This window comes from Stylophora pistillata, chromosome 2 (assembly GCF_964205215.1).
Source record: "Stylophora pistillata chromosome 2, jaStyPist1.2, whole genome shotgun sequence".
Taxonomy (NCBI): domain Eukaryota; kingdom Metazoa; phylum Cnidaria; class Anthozoa; order Scleractinia; family Pocilloporidae; genus Stylophora; species Stylophora pistillata.
In genome coordinates, this window is record NC_142520.1 from 38,613,033 (window position 1) to 38,629,679 (window position 16,647).

General features: G+C 39.9%; 1 protein-coding gene and 2 pseudogenes across 1 annotated transcript; 2 read left to right on the top strand and 1 right to left on the bottom strand.

Moving 5' to 3' along the window:
• The window catches only part of LOC148739407 (uncharacterized), a 36,052-nt pseudogene extending 23,733 nt beyond the window's left edge, over positions 1–12,319 (top strand).
• On the bottom strand, positions 5,127–6,193 carry LOC148739408 (uncharacterized protein KIAA1958-like; annotated as a pseudogene).
• A 2,228-nt stretch (positions 12,320–14,547) lies between the features above and the next one.
• On the top strand, positions 14,548–15,666 carry LOC148739409 (uncharacterized). Its single transcript, XM_088749473.1, has one exon. It carries the CDS (start codon positions 14,548–14,550, stop codon positions 15,664–15,666), a length of 1,119 nt encoding a protein of 372 aa, XP_088605599.1.
• The last annotated feature ends 981 nt before the right edge of the window (positions 15,667–16,647 follow it).

Consider the following 16,647-nt stretch of genomic DNA (forward strand, 5'->3'; position numbering starts at 1 on the left):
CTGTTAAAAGTCGCCCTGCAAACCGCGACGGGAAGAGAACATCAAAACAAAAAATGCTGCCAAAAAACTCAATAAATAACGGAAGGCAAAACATTGCTGGTACATTTGTTTGCGAAGCTAGATCGTGAAATCTCTGATGCGACGTTTTTGTAGGACGTAAACACACGACGACGATTGATTTCCTGACAAACTGGGTAATATGAGATAATATAAAGTATGAAACAACGCGAAGTAACGCGCACAGCCTCAAGTGATCGATATACCGTATTTCCTTGAATAAGTGTCCACCCCTCGGCCATTCAAACTTGTAACTCTGAATAAGCGCGACACCGGAACCCTTTCTTTTTCAGCTTTCATAACATTTTAAACTTTTACTACCTTAGATAAATATGTTGGGAGAGATTCTTGCTTTAAGAGTTATATTACGCCGATGTATTACCTTTCCTTTTTATATGGCTGGCTTCGCAAGCGGTGCAAGATGCAGCGAATTCTGTGAGCTGATTGGCTATTAACCCTTGCTTATTTTTCGTTTTCTGCGGTGGCCAGCGTTGCAGCCATTTTGTCTTTGTGTAACCTGCAGGCAAGCTCTCGCTCGGCTCTTAACGCTTGGCTCAGGTTTGAGTCTTCCTGCTTGGTCAATAACGCATTACTGGATCTACCGCGCTCTATGTTAATTTCCAAACCACCCTAGCGCAGAGCGCTTGACTCAGTATTTTAAGTTGGTGTTTCGGAAAAAGTCAACGTCCCACCCCTCTCAAGAAGCTTTTAGAATATAAAAATTCAAGGACTTTCCAAGGATTGGTTAAATTCATTGGGGGACTTGCCCTGAAATTAACGGACTTGCAAGACAGTACGAACCCTGTTAAAGTTCAAGGGAGTTTAAACTTGTTCGTAACGTGTCATTAAACGAAAGTTGGTCTTTGTCTGTTTAAAAGCTTTGTCAGCTTGTTCAACACCTATCTTGATTTGAAAACAATTATTACTACCCCCGGTCTCTGTTTATTCACGATTTGAATCATCGTTGCGGAGGAGGTAACGCAAAAAGATTTTCAACACCAGTGCCTTAATCACATCGTACCTATAATGTCTGTAATCTGTCGCAACTATCTAGAGGATTCAGGCACCAATATAGGTCATCTGAAGGCCAGTGACAAAGAATCTTATGAGTACTGCATGAATATAGATTAAAAAAAACTGGAACAGTATGTAAACTATAAATGCGACTTAAAATATCAGTGAGAAAAAGCCGCCATGTATTGTGGACTCTGCGTTAAACAGCAAATGAAATTATAGGTTGTAATACCCCGAGTTTATTCCCAATAACTGGTACCCGGATGCTCAAAAATTACAGCACCAAGCGTCAGCTGTCAAAGATTCCGAACACAGCGGAAAAAAAGTCATCGGTTCTGGAATTTACTTTCAAAAATCTGGTAAAATTGATTAGAAAACAAAACACTCAGGCCGCCAGTTAAATGTCGTAGTAAATAAGCGTCGCAGCCTATGTTAGTATTAATGAAGTTAACTAAATCCGCAAGCATTGACTAAGAAATGTTTCTTCGACGTGACTGTAACTGCCGCAACACACTACGGGCGAGCGCTTCGTCTTGTCACTATTTTTAAGCGCCGGCCATGTACACTTTTTTCGGATACGGCTTCTTTAATTACCTTTTCACGCCATAGGATGATGACATGATTGTGTAAAAGTTGACGCCTCTATCAGATTAGGAGCGAAAAACGATCAAAAATTTTACCCAAGCAAGCCACTGGTATCCAGCAGAGAATGCGGACTAAAAGTACGGATTCTCTGCTGGATACCTAGACTTTTTTTGGTTGCTAACGGCGTGAGGCTCGTTATGCAACGCCTCAATTCCGTTCCGTTTCGCATATTTCTGTCACGCACTCCTCTTAAATAAACATCCGTGAAATTGGCCCTCACTCAATTAACAATTTGGCGTGTTGAATAATAAATACTTACTAAACGTTTTGGTGTGTCGTATCTTGGATTATTTTTAATCATCGTTGTTTGTATAATATTCATATTTTTCTCGTCAAAATACGGCACAAATCGAAAAAATACTCAGCTATGCTACACAGTAAAACGTCTAATAAGATGTACTCTTACTATTTCTGTTCGGTCTCCATTCACCCAGGCGGTGTGCGCACTCCGATTGCATTGCATTGTGGTAGCGTTATTTTCAATATGGCGGTAAAAGCCGCAGAAATGGGTAGAGTTTGAGTGAACATTCCGTAAAAGTAAGGCCATTTCTTTTTCCTTTCACTATAGGTAAATATAGTTTGATATAGTCCGAACGTGTAGAAGTATTTTTCGTGCGTATTTGTCACGTATTATATCGTTCTCAAGAACAAACGCAAGCACTGCGTTTTAGCATGTAATTTTAGACCGGTTTTCGACCAGATCAAACTCGTTGTACGTCGTAGTTTAAAGCCTTTCAAAGATTTATACGGCCACTTTGATCCTTGTTCAGCAGCTCTGACCAAACGCGCTCAAACGCACTCCAATGGTACAAATGTTTTAGGCATTTCAAGTGATAGTGTTTGAGACTCTTTTGTGGAGCGAAAAGGCCCATTGTTGCGTTTAGTGTGTTGCGTTACATAGCGTTACTACTGCAAGGGCATTTATCAATCGTGTTGTAAACCCACTTTCCTAAGTGAAGGAAAATTAAATAATAGCGAGTGTTGTGGGGTAAATCTTCTATCTTGATCACTGAATGAAGGACAGTTTAATTAGAGCAATGAAAAGAGTCACTTGATCCATGAAAACCTCTACCTTGCGTGAGGCGACACGCCGGAAAGCCAGAAAGTAAAACGCAGTCGACTATTGAAAGGTGTTGGTAGGCCAGTGCGTCTCCTACCATTTTCTAGCGCTTTTAAACCTTCTACTCTCAACGTTTAGCTCTTATTAGGATATCTTTTGATGACTTTCCTTTGCGATGTGATAATATGGGTCAGTTTTGAGGTGTCATAATTCTCTTTGGCGAAGCCGGATGAGATTGTGTTACAAAAGGCAATATTTTTTTTTGTGCCCGCGCTATTTTCTTTGAAGTAATAACTCTAGAGATACGTTCTCAAAACCCTCATGTAGGTTCCTCTACTCTCGAAGGGTATTTTGAAACTCTACGTTTTTACTAAACGTGGAGCGCGACAAATTCGTTCTTAGGAGGCGTGGGGCTTCTCCTTTTACAAATCCCGTATTTACGCTCAGTGGAAAAAGTTCGTCTAGTACAAGGTCTCTTTCTCTCTAATATCCGTTTGCATGTCAAGGGTCAATTCACAGTTGAATAACTCGCGTCTTGGAATGTAACTACTGACTTTGAAATTACTCATCCCGCCATCGGTTGTGAACGTAACTGTCGCCATTTGTGTCGAGATTCTTAGGCAGATTGCAGTTTCGAATCTTTGTAAATAACGTCAGTTGCCTCCTAAGAACGAATTCGTCACGGAAGAATGACAGGAGTCGCACAGGCTCGTCAAACGATTTAACTTTCGAAGGAGTAGCAACAGACAGTGAATCCCCATCACAATCCACGTATGTTCACGCCGCATCACGCTGTCACAAAAGATGTTTACTCTAACGCGTCAAGATGCATATGCTCAATTTTTGTTTTACGACCATGATGCAACGCAATCAGAGTGCGCACACCACCGGTCAAGAGGGGCAGAGGGAAACTGGTAATAACCTTTTGTCAACATGGCGGACGAAGCTGATGAAATAATTCCGAATGTGATCGTGTGAACCGTTATTGGTTTCCTTACCCGTAATAATGAGGTCAGAGTATATATTCAATTTAAAACAACATGAGTGAGCAACAAGCAATTCTGACCGTCAACCAGCTTCAAAAACGCCTTCAATCACTCGGTTCATTCGCTACGAGCATCTTGTAGCCGGCGTGTCCGGAGGGGTTACTTTAACTCTTGTGCTGCATCCGTTGGACCTGATCAAAATTAGATTTCAAGGTGAGGCACGGTATAAAATAACATATTAGGAGACCCCCATCAATTTATTGTGAGGCGAGGCTATTTTGAAAACGGGAACATCAGCAGCGATGTAAAACATTCCTGTCTGAGTTTATTTCCGCACAGATAAGCCTATTTCATTAAATTTTCACCTCTATTTAATGAACGAAAGTTTCCGCACATTTTTATATCAATTTGAACTGACGTGAGCAATTTAGATGATCTTGAAATAATTAAATCTTCTCATATACAGAACTGTTTTGACTTTCGCTTTAGCAAAAGCATTCAAAAAAGGAATTGATTACAGCAATGCTGTGGGAAGTATTTGAAACTTCTCATTGTACGACTTACTGGAAACTTTAATTTACTAAAAACTCTTATTGTTTAAACTTAATGAATGGATGTTTTATTTCTAATTTAGAACACAGCTAGCAGAACCGCACAATCAAATTCAGTAATTATTTGTAAGCGTGCTCAAAATCCCGATAGTGCACGCTGACAGCGTCAGCAAATCGCTTCGCGAGAAATTTTTTGTTTCACGCGAGCAGCCATTGCTAGTGCAGGGAAAAATAATATATTTCGCGATAATAATGGATACAAACAGAAGCTTGGCCTACTAGTCGGAAAACAAAGACAATGTTTCAACCTTTTCCCTTGGGCTAGAGTTCTTAATGAGGCAGAAAAAGAGAAAAACAACGGAAAAGGAGACTTGGCATCAGCGCCGTCACGATTCGCTTCAACTGATATTGTTTCCGCTTCTCGCGTCGGATTTGATGCACAATTCCACCGGCTATGTTCTAAAACAATTGGTTCATACTTTCAGCTGTGCATTATCGAGTTATGGAGCACATGGGAAGTTTGGAGAGCACTCAAGAAGCTAGAGTTGCCCTCGGCTATCGCCTCGGGCAACTCTTATGCTTCTTTCATGATCTCCAAACTTCCCGTGTGCTCCATAACTTGATAGTGCACGCTAAAGCATGAACCAATTGTTAATTAAATATCCCTGTATTAGTGTTGGCTTCCTTATTAATTATGATTTAGTTTATGGTGATATATGCGACAACCACTTGTTAGGAATAGGATATCATTTTTACTCGCAAGTTTTTTAAATGTTTTTTTAAATGTTGGACTGCAATCTCCTGATTTAAGGCTTAATATGCAGTGTTTTGGCGGGTGACTTCGTTTGCTTGATTTTCGTTTGACACGTCTTTATATCCACTGATAATAAGAGACAGTTCTTTCCTGTGATTCTCGTCTATTTTATCGTAGTCGTCTAATGAAGATTCACGTACATGGCTTGTTATTTCACAGATGATATTGCGCGGTTGACCTGATTTCTTCAGTTTTGATACCAATGTTTTCCTCATGCTGTGGTTCGTCAGCTTCTTAATCGTCCTGAGACAGGAGGCCATAGATTTCATTTAATTGCCGATGGTGTTTTGTCCCATTTGAACTTTGGTATACCAAACATCTGCTGATTTAGGACGATTTATGATGCTTAGATAGAGTGGCCCTGTGTTCTTCATTCCTTCGGGTCGCTTGGACAACCAAAGCTTGAATAGCCGCACTGGATCGCTTTTTCCGCCATCGGTGCTGAACATTGTTTGTGGTGTTGTTCTTCGCCTGATGGTGAGACCACCGCTCCGTGTTTTAGTGGGACCATATGGTGGGACCTTCTCTGAACTCAACAACTTCAGTTCCATCTTCTCGCTGTCTTATAATTACATCTTCCACGTACGCATCGTAGTGTTCTTGGCGACCACGAAATCCCAGTTGTTCCGTCAAATTTTTAAAGTTGCCATTGGTCAAGACCTTTCCATTAAAATCGCCCAACTGACCTTTTTCCCACAGGGCTGACTCTTCTTCAGATGTGATTGGCTGAGCTTTGTTGGGTCTCTTTCCCTTTCCTTGTTGACGCAGGGAAATTGCTTTCGCATTGAGGATTTCTCGTGAGGAGTGAAACTCCCTCGATTGCACGATGCTCAATGGATAGTTCTTCTCCTTTAGATATCTTTCTATGGCACTCTGCATGATTTTAAGGGATTCTGGCTCGTAATCATCTCCGTCCTTTTTTCTTACTTCGGCGTAAAACTTACTCAGGACTTTGTCAAGTTCTTCAGGCGCCATTGTTTCGATGGAGACTTATTCAAGGTGGCGGCATTGACACCAGCTTCTGAAAACATTCATCCATTGTTTTGTGGAGCGGGACGTATTTTTATTGGAAGTAACAGACTTACGCTCATGTATTTTATCGCTTGAAATGATGGGAAATCTTGCAATATCCAACTCTTGTAGTGGCTTCTGATTTTCTTCTTTTGTTGTTGACTCGGTGGACTCGGGATCGCGCGGATTTTGAGCCTGAGAAGGTACAAAATCGTCAAAATATTCACTAAAATGTAGACAAAAAGTGGGAAAGTCCCTGGCATGTTGGTCTTCAGCCTGAAGAATATCATTGTCATCATTCAAAAACTGGATGAAATTAAACTCATCCATTTTTGGGGGAAAAAAATAAGAGTTTTGGAAACGAAAGTTGCAAAATTTGCCAGATGATACTCCTTGTTTTTCATTTTCCTGCAATTTAATTGGTCACTTTAAACAAGCCTTGAAATCTGATTGGTTGTTTTTTTTAAGTGTAAATTCCTCATTGGCTGGAAAAAAGATGCGATTTAGAGCAAAAAATGGTGCGATTTGGGAATAAATCGCACCAATTAGAGCCAATCAGATTACAGGGACCACCAGTGATTTCAAAATGAATGTAATAAAGTGAAATATGGTATCGGTCTTATTTTTGGCTGTTAACCGAACTTGATAGTTTAAGCAGCTTCAACATTTTTAGTGTAGATGCAACAGAGGAGACAAAAATTTGTCATGAAAAAAAAAATGTGTCCTTTGATGTTGTCAGGGAAATTCTAGTTTAGTCTGCTTGTACAGATACTGGTCGTAATGGAAACTTGTGGATAAAAGTCAGCCTCATGCCTATAATTATTGTAAATGTGAGGTGATTGGCTTTTCTGCAAAATGTTTTAGCTTGTAAAATCTTATTGTCCATGTGTTGGTAAGTTGGTTGGGGTGACTGTTATTTCCACAATCTTATGCTGATGATGCATGTGGCAATTTTATTTGGGGATCGTAACAAATTTCATAGCTGTGATTGGCTTATTGAATCACTGATATTAGCATGTTAGAAATGCGGAGACACACCTGGTGATTTTATACGCCAATCACAGTGATCTGCGAATATCACGATTGCCATACCAAGCATACTCGGTGACTTTCGTTTTAAATGGCCCAGTGTGTCGCAGACTTTAATTGAAGTTAGCATGCGGAGTCAACTTCCATTAAGGTTGTCAAAACATCAACTACCAATACCAGGAACAGTCTTTCTCAAGAGTATTTACTGCAAGAATGTGTTTGTAGTGTACATGTATGTGACTGTATGCAATGAAACATTTTTTAAATAAATTTTTCTTAGTTAATGATGGAAGTGGAAAGTTACTCGCTTACAAAGGACTTACTGATGCAGTTAAGTCAATTGTGAGAACAAACGGCTTAAAAGGATTATATCAGGTACTTTCAGTTAAATAAAAAGTATTGTAATACTGGTACAATTTGTGAATCAACTAACTAATTTTGGAGGTTAGCAGTTTTCTTTTAATCCATGTTTACCACTTTCAAAAACTCGAGTATTGCCCTTTCTGCTCACCATACAATGCAAATTTTTTTCCTATCTGGAGAATTTGGTAATAAAGCAAGTAATGCCCCATTCATTTAAATTTTCTGCCCTGTCATCACCTTTGCTTGACAGTGTGTTGTTATTCTGAGGAGAAATTACTTTTCAAGAAATTACTTTACGCGAGACATGCGCGCCACGCGGACGTCAATGTGTTTACATACAATGGGGGAGAGGAGGAGGGGAGTAGGCTAGCTTGAACAAAGTGCGATGAGAATTTTAAAAAATAACGAAATGATTTAAAGAAAAAAAAAAACGCGCAGTGATTCCTATTTTAATGACACCGAATAAAAGGAAAAAATCTATAAACACGCAGTTCACTTTTCATCCTGTGCAAAGACTGTTTTGCCAGTATTTTTGGTTGTGTTAGTAGTAGTGATAAGGGTTAAAAATGGCTTCAATGCAGTCATTTTGATTATAAAAACTTACAGGACCTTGTTCTGAGTATTGTATTTGCTAGTTATTTTAAAGAATTTCTACGTGTATTATTCATTTTGTTTCTAAAAATATCGAATTCAAATGGAATTGACGGGGAAATTTTATTTTCCTTCACTTTCCATAAAATGCAAAGTCAGCACTTTTCTCACATTTCAAAGCCAGTTATCTCGTAATATTGCGTGGCTACCCCCAATTTTTTTTTTTTTGTATTGGATTCTGATAGCCCTTGATACGATACATTTTGCTTGCATAGGCATTGGCTGGGGAAAGTTAGATTGATTACGAGGACGCAATACAGGGCTACGAGATCAAAATGCTTTAAGCATATCAAATTTATCATTCCACAAAAGCTGAACTTGAAGATCCTTCAAAACTAAAACATTCAAATATAGCAAATTACGAGTAATTTCGTTCTGTTCTCACAATTTAAAGTATGGAGTGTTTTTTAAAAGTTTTTATAACATAACCAAAGTAAAGCGCGCGCTCTGATTGGTCAATTTAGCGTCCCCCATTTGCCCATGGGTGTACGCTGCTGACGTGAGCAAATGCAAAGACTATTTTTCCGCGCGCGCTTGTTTTTTCTGGTCGCGTAAGATTTGTTAAATAAAAGGAACTCTTTAGCTACAGTGCATCAATGTTATAAATAAAACAAATGGTAAACACCACAGCGTACACTATTGAGTTATGGATGCACTTGGGAGGTTTGCTAAGCACTCAAGAAGCTAGAGTCGCTCTCGGCTATCGCCTTGAGCGACTCTTACGCTTCTTTCGTGCTTAACAACCTCCCGCGTGCATCCATAACTCAATAGTGTACGCTGTGGTGTTTACCATTTGTTAATTTTAGGCAACAATTTAATGTGGAAGTAATATGACTGTTGTACGTCTTCATCTGGCACACAATCATTTCTTCTTTGAGTGAAAAAAGGATTATTTTGCTTCAGCGCAAGCACTTACAATGTATTCATGTGGTCTTATACTCAATATTTTCAGATTTAGCTCAAGAAAGGAAGTATTTGGTGGATTTTCCGCCATTTAAGACTCGCCCCTCTCGCTTCTGTGATGGAGTTTGTCACAGCTAATGATCAATGCGGGACAGAAGTAAACATACAAGGAATGGCTCTCAAGCGCTCTGTCTTCAAAAGATGGTCAGTGGCGGCTCCTCGCCTCTGCAATGTCAAATGCGGACAGGAGATCAGGTGCCAAAGCTATAACTAGAATCGAAAATACCAAATGTGTGAACTAAATAGCCGCACCAGGGAGGCGAGACCAGGGAATTTTCTTTCAACCCCTGGATGGTTTTACATTCAGCGACTGAACGGCAAAGGTATGAAATCAAAAGTTTATCTCTATGTTTGGTTGGTATTCCTTGAATTATTCTCTATCCTGGGCCGATCCGGTTCCTTCTCACCTGAAAGAACTTAAAATATAAAGAAACTAAAATATCTGCCTTTACTGCAGCTCCCTTAGGCTCTATCCCTGAATTACCGGCGCTGACTTGTCAAGAAATATAAGCAAGTGAAGGTAAATACACCATGGACAGAAAGTATTGGCTGGATCCAACTAGGAAAGGGAAGGCAGTACTGATTTACCATGTTATGGTTAACGAAGGTAGGTCCCATAAGTTTTGTTTGAGTTATTGTATTTTATGAATAGTTATCAGTATCATGAAAGTATTATAAATTATTCATGTACTATCATTAATATCACTATCGTAATATTTGGTTTGGACCAGTTCTATGGTGGATGCCTCTCGTGAGTTACTCTAACTTAGTCACTTCTTCTCTTTCTAAACTGTAGATATGGATGAATGTAAATTTAACATCAGCGGCTGCGACGTGAATGCAGACTGTACGAATACGTATGGTTCTTACATCTGCACTTGTAAAGTGGGATACACTAGCGATGGACACTCATGCTCAGTTAATTTTGAGGATGATCTAGTGGATGCCTTCCGAATAACTGCCTTAGCATTTTTTTTTTTTTTTGGTATATCGTCTCATATCATTATACAGCATTATCCATGCAATGTTTTCGTAAAGTTTCCGTGATGTGCGTCTGGCTTGTTTCAAAGCTGTTGTGTTCATAGATTTAAAAAAAATCTTTGTGCTGAAATATACGAACAACAGATTGTATACTTGTACTTGTCACCACGGATTTACAGGAAATGGACGCAACTGTACGGGTACTAGATTCCTTCCTTTTTTTAAACCCCTCATATTAGAAAGAAAGGTACTGTCATCTTAGAAAGACTTGTTTTACCAGCATGCCTTAAAGAAAATAGCGACGGGTGTAGGCCTGAAGACAATGCCGACAATAACACAAATATATTAAATAAACATTGCGTGATAAAAAATCTTAATGACACAAATCGTTGTATTAGTGGTAAAAAATCTCAACTGGTAGAAGGCAGACTTGATGATTACTAGTGGGTAAGAACTAAGTATGTAAATTTTAACCTGGATATGCTGGAAATGGACAAAACTGTACAAGCGAAGTTAGTCTCATTGCAATCAAATCATGTCCAGAATTTTCCAACATGACGCGTTGACTATAATGCCGCGCTATTCAGCCGCGTTACTAGAGAATTAGAAAATATATCACTCATGACCCGTTTAAGTTTAAGGATCCGTCAGGGACTCTTAGGTTTTGTTCTGACTTGTAAATGAAACATTTTAATAACTGATGCATTGTTATTCTGATTTGAACTTGGTCAGTAAACTAAGAGCAGAATCAGTTTATACAAAGTTTGGTTCCAGGACCTTAAACCTTCCTTTCTGTTTAAATTCTTTCTCCGTGTAATGTTTTCTTTCGACAACTTTCTAATTTGATGTCGATGGATGCAAAGGCAGCAATAACCTCTGTGACGAAATTGCAAATTGCTCCAATACTTTTGGGTCTTATAGTTGCACCTGCGAAGATGGATTTACTGGAGATGGACACTTGTGCTCAGGTAAAATGAAAACCTACAGTCGTCTCGAAGTACAATACTCAAATCGTTTCGCACGAAGGCAATGGAGATTTTGAAAAACAAAAAACAAAACAAAACAAACAAAAAAACCGGTTGCTTAACTTAATTCCTGGTCATTCACTTTATTTTTTGTATCCAAAAAGTTACATTGACATACCTACTGCTTCCAGATATCGATGAGTGCAGCAATGGAAGCCATATTTGTGATAGGAAAGCCAACTGTACCAACACTAAGGGCTCTCGTAACTGCACCTGCAAGAAAGGGTTCATTGGAGATGGGCAATCATACCGAGGTAATTGAAATTAGCATCAGAATCCGACTCTACATAACAACTATCACCTTAGTAGCTGTTATTCCTTAGATTTTTTAATGCTGTTCCATCTATGAGTTGAATATGCTTAGTTATGTGGACAATTCTCTATCTAGCATTTATTTTACGAAACTCACGGAAGTCGCCTATCTTGTTTTTTTGTTACAGCTGATATACTTTTCAGTGACATATTTTCGTGCGTTTATTTGTTTGTTTGTTTGGTGTTTTGGGGTGTTTTGCTTCCAGATATCGATGAGTGCAATAATGGAGACCATCTCTGTGACGTCAGTGCGAACTGTACCAACACTAACGGTTCCCACAACTGCACCTGCAGGGAAGGATACATCGGAGATGGACAGTCATGCCAAGGTAAGTTTGAGCTACCATCAGGCGAGCGAATAATGAATCAGAAATACGACCTCGCTCGCACGCAATATCAAAGAAGCCTTAGCATTAAACGAAGCATCTTTAGCAGGAAATATTAATCCTATTAAGCGCTACGTTTTGCATCATGTCTCCTTGCATGTTTATGCAAGGAGTCACAATTATCCGGCCACATTTTGCTTGTTTCAGAGCCATCATATTGGTGGGTTAAGAGATATTTGTGCTGAGATGTTTGTTTACAATATCTAATTCGTAAAACAGAAAAAGGAGAGACCTTTGTTTTATGCTTTGCAATGATTAATAGCATCGTGCAACTGAGAGTGTTCATCCATTTCAAGGTGACAAAAATAAAAAAGGAGTGCAAAATATATTTATGATGTCTCAGATATTGACGAATGTAAAGGAAATCACTCTTGTCACGTGAATGCTACCTGCACGAACACCGATGGATCGTACGTTTGTACTTGTAAGCCCGGATATACTGGAAATGGACACAATTCTACAGGTACTTAATGTCTTTTACTGTGACCCTTCAAATTCGAGAGAAAAGTAATATCCTTGCCCAAAGTGTATATTAATTATATCCTGTCATCAGTCTACGTCACTACGAGATGCACGCACATGCTGCTGGTCAGTGCTCGCTTGCTGGTCTAGATCTTCAAACCATCTTTTTTCAACTTCGTAATGCAAGGAAAATATCCGCAATCCTGCGCTCCTTTGGAATCCTTTCTACAAAATTCCAAGCTTAAGGTACGTGGAAGTCCATGATTTTTTGATTTGTCCACAAATCTCAGCGAAAATATCCTGATGGGCGATTCAAACAATGCCGCTCCTGAAATGAATGAATTGCACGAGGACACCTCACGAAGATCACAGAGTGCCGAGGAGGGCAGCCTTAACAAGGCTATTTTCTCAATTAACGAAAATATGACTAAGATGGCGGCCATTTTTGAGAACATGTGCGACACTAAAGGGCCACCGGCCAAGAAACGAAAGGCTAGAGGTGAAGACAGCATGTCAGCCTCTGACCCAGAGTCAGAGGAGGAGGCCGGGCTTTCAACCTCTCATCACATGGATGATAATGTTAAGTTGTATGCTAGCGGTGAATTGGAGGACGACGATGCCGTCAAAGTGCTCACCGAGCGTAATAAAAACCCTAAAAAGGTCACCGACCAGAAAAGTAGCAAAGGAAAGATGCTCAACTCATTGACTGATGCCTATAACACTGAAGACGCCATCGGCGATGATTTGGATGAGAATGTGACAACTCTTGTCAAAAAGCGATGGGGTAAGAAATTAAATCCTAATAAAATCAAGACAATTGTTGAAAAGCACAAACGTCCGGTAAATTGTCCTGAACTCAAACAGATAAAGGTCAATCAGGAGATATGGGCGCAATTAAATGCCCGCCAGCGGAAAGCTGTTTTACAAACTGCCAATCCTCAGCAGCTTGTCAATAAGACAGCTATCATCAATTTACAAACCCCTCAGTGGATTACTGCAAATGCTGAAAATACACCAGAGCTTATAAATAATCTCGCCGATACCATTGCAATGTTGGGTCATGTACAGACCCAGATGTCTCAGTTAAGACGAGAGCAAATTAAGCCTGCACTAAGCTACGAGTATAAGTCAATATGCTCATTTGAAGTACCTGCTACTTCACAACAACTCTTTGGGGACGAATTGTCCAAGCATCTAAAGGATGCAAGGGAAACTAGTAAACTGAGGAAGGTTATAAAACCCAAAAACACTGCAAGCAACCGACCCCAATCGAAATGTGCCTGCCAGGAAAGACTCGTTTCAGGGAGATAGCCACCTTTCAAAAGCCGGGGCAATCAAGGCAAACAACAGGGCCAGAGAGCCACCAAGTGGTAAAAAAATTGAGAGAAATCCAAAACTCGGTAAGTATGTTTACACAAATTTTGCCACTCTTATTGAATTACCTTCATAGCCGATGTACCAGTTTTACAGCTGGGCAGGTGAAATTACACTACTCAGCTTGGACAAAACTAACTAGTGACAAGGATATCTTATCTGATGTCCTCGGAGTAAGCATCCAATGTGATGACACTCCAGTGCAACATAAACTCCCAACAAACAAGCACAATGAGAATGATACTATAAACATCAATCTGGAAGTTCAAAAATTGCCTTCGAAAGGGCTAATTGAAGAGGCTAGCTATTATCCAGAACAAATAAGCTCAAATATCTTTCTAATACCTAAGAAATATGGGACTCATAGACTTATTTTAAACTTAAAAAAGTTTAATGAGGTTGTTACTAACTATCATTTTAAAATGGATTCTCTTGGCACTATAACAAAATTGGCTACCCAAAATTGCTACATGGCAGGCATAGACATGAAGGATACCTATTACTCTATACCAATCAAGCAATCAGAAAGAAAGTATTTACGTTTTCACTGGGAAAATAAGACCTACCAGTTTTCCTGTCTGCCAAATGGGTTAGCTTGTGCCCCCGGAAGTTTACTAAAATACTTAGGCCAGTGCTGGCCCACCTGCATACTAAAGGGTACATGTCAGTTGCTCACTTGGATGATGTTTATCTCCAAGCGCAGACATATGATCAATTTATTTTGAATGTCACAGAGGCTATGCTGATTCTTGAGTAGCTTGGCTTCATTGTACACCCTGTGAAGTCTCTTTTGATCCCTTCCCATGAGATAGTAGTCCTTGGTTTTCTCATAAACTCAGTGACAATGACTATCAGACTTATCAATGAGAAAGCAAAAAGGAATATGCGATGCGTGCAAGGATGTTCAGCATGGCAAAATTACCATCAGAGAAGAAGCCAGAGTACTTGGTAAACTAGTATCAAGTTTCCCAGGGGTCATGCATGGTCCTTTATACTACAGACAACTCGAGGCTGACAAAACTGCAGCTCTTAAAAGAAATAAAGGAAATTTTGACTACTATATGACATTGTCACATGGAGCCCTTCAGGAGCTACAGTGGTGGGTTAGAAAAGTCGAAAAGTCCTTCTATGTAATTTACCACCCTAAACTTGAGCTCCTTATAACCACAGATGCCTCACTCTTTGGGAGGGGTGCTCATTGTGGGGAGATCTCAACTGGAGGAAACTGGTCTTTCTCTGAATCCCAGAATCATATTAATCAGCTAGAAATGCATGCTATTCTACTGGCTCTGAAAACCTTTGCAAAAGAAAAGAAAAATTTCCATGTCAGAATAATGTGTGATAATACAACAGCTGTCAGTGTGTTAAATCATATGGGTTCTAGCCATTCGCATAGCTGTAATCTAATGACAAAAGAAATTTGGGAATGGTGTACGGACAGGGGAATCTGGCTGAGCGTTGCCCATATACCAGGAAAGCATAACTTGGTTGCTGATTTTGAATCCAGGAGAAATGAGAGAGAGTCAGAGTGGATGCTAGACAAAGATGCCTTGTTTCATGCCTTAGAAAAATTAACGTTCCTGCCAGAAATTGACTTATTCGCTTTTCGCATTAATAATCAGTTTCCAAGTTGTGTTTCCTACAAACCAGATCCAACTGCTAGTGCTATAGATGCATTCTCATTGGATTGGTCGGTGCTGAAATTAAATGCATTTCCCCCCTTTAGTGTCATTCCAGCCTGCCTAAGCAAAATGGTATCAGATCAGGCAGCAGGAATTGTTGTTCTCCCAGATTGGCCAACTCAGAGTTGGTTTCCCAAAGTTCTGCACATGATGGTCAAGGAGAGAGTGCTGATAAAAGCAAGAAAGGAACTTCTGTTTCTACCGAGCCACCCGTCCGAAGTACATCCCCTGTGGGAAAAACTCAGTCTGATGGTATGTCTATTATCAGGGAAACCTAAATCGCATTGGGCTGTCCTCTAGTGCACAAAAACAGGTAATGGCATCATGGAGGCCTGGTATTTCGAAACAGTATGATTCCTACCTGGTCTGACTATTTGCAAGGATAATGGCATTAACAGATGTCATCCGACCATTACCCAGGCAATTGAATTTTTAGTATCTCTCTACTCTTCAGGACTTGGCTATACTGCTGTAAATTCGGCACGCTCAGCACTCTCAGCGGTGATAATCATTGATGATGGGAGTAAATTTGGGGAGCACCCTTAGTTTGTCGCTGTTTATAAGGGATTTATGAACTTAGGCCTGCATTGCCTAGATACAGCGAGATTTGGGACGTTAATATTGTTTTGGACTACTTCAGGACCATGAAGTTGGCCTAGGAGTTATCGTTGAAATATTTTTCGTTAAAATTGACAATGTTGTTACATCTAACAACTGGCCAACGAGGCCAGACGGGTTCATTTATTTGACATCAATCATATACGAGCAGTTGGGGACATGTATAGGATTACCGTCATGGACAAGCTAAGGCAATCAAAGGCAGGAAAGCACCTGGGGCCTATCGAACTTTTAGCCTTTAAAGAGGACAAAAAATTTGTGTAGTGGAGCACCTGACTGAATACCTTAGTAGGACCAAGCCACTAAGGAAGGAGTATTCCCAGTTGCTCTCAACCTACATCAAGCCTCATGATCCTGTTTCGCGGGACACTGTATCTAGATGGACAAAGGCAGCTATGAAATCAGCAGGAATTGACATCACTGCCTATTCTGCACACAGTACCAGATCTGCGTCCACTTCGTCTTGTAAAGCTAAGGGACTTGCGATACAAGAAATTTTGAAAGCAGCAGGATGGCTCAGCTCTGGAACTTTTGCACGTTTCTATGAGAAGCCGGTCGATAGAGCAGCAAATTTTGGACACGTTATTGGAGTGAACAATGATTCACATCTGTAGCCCCTTTTGACAATAAATGTCGTTATTGTTGTTGAACTATGTCTGATTT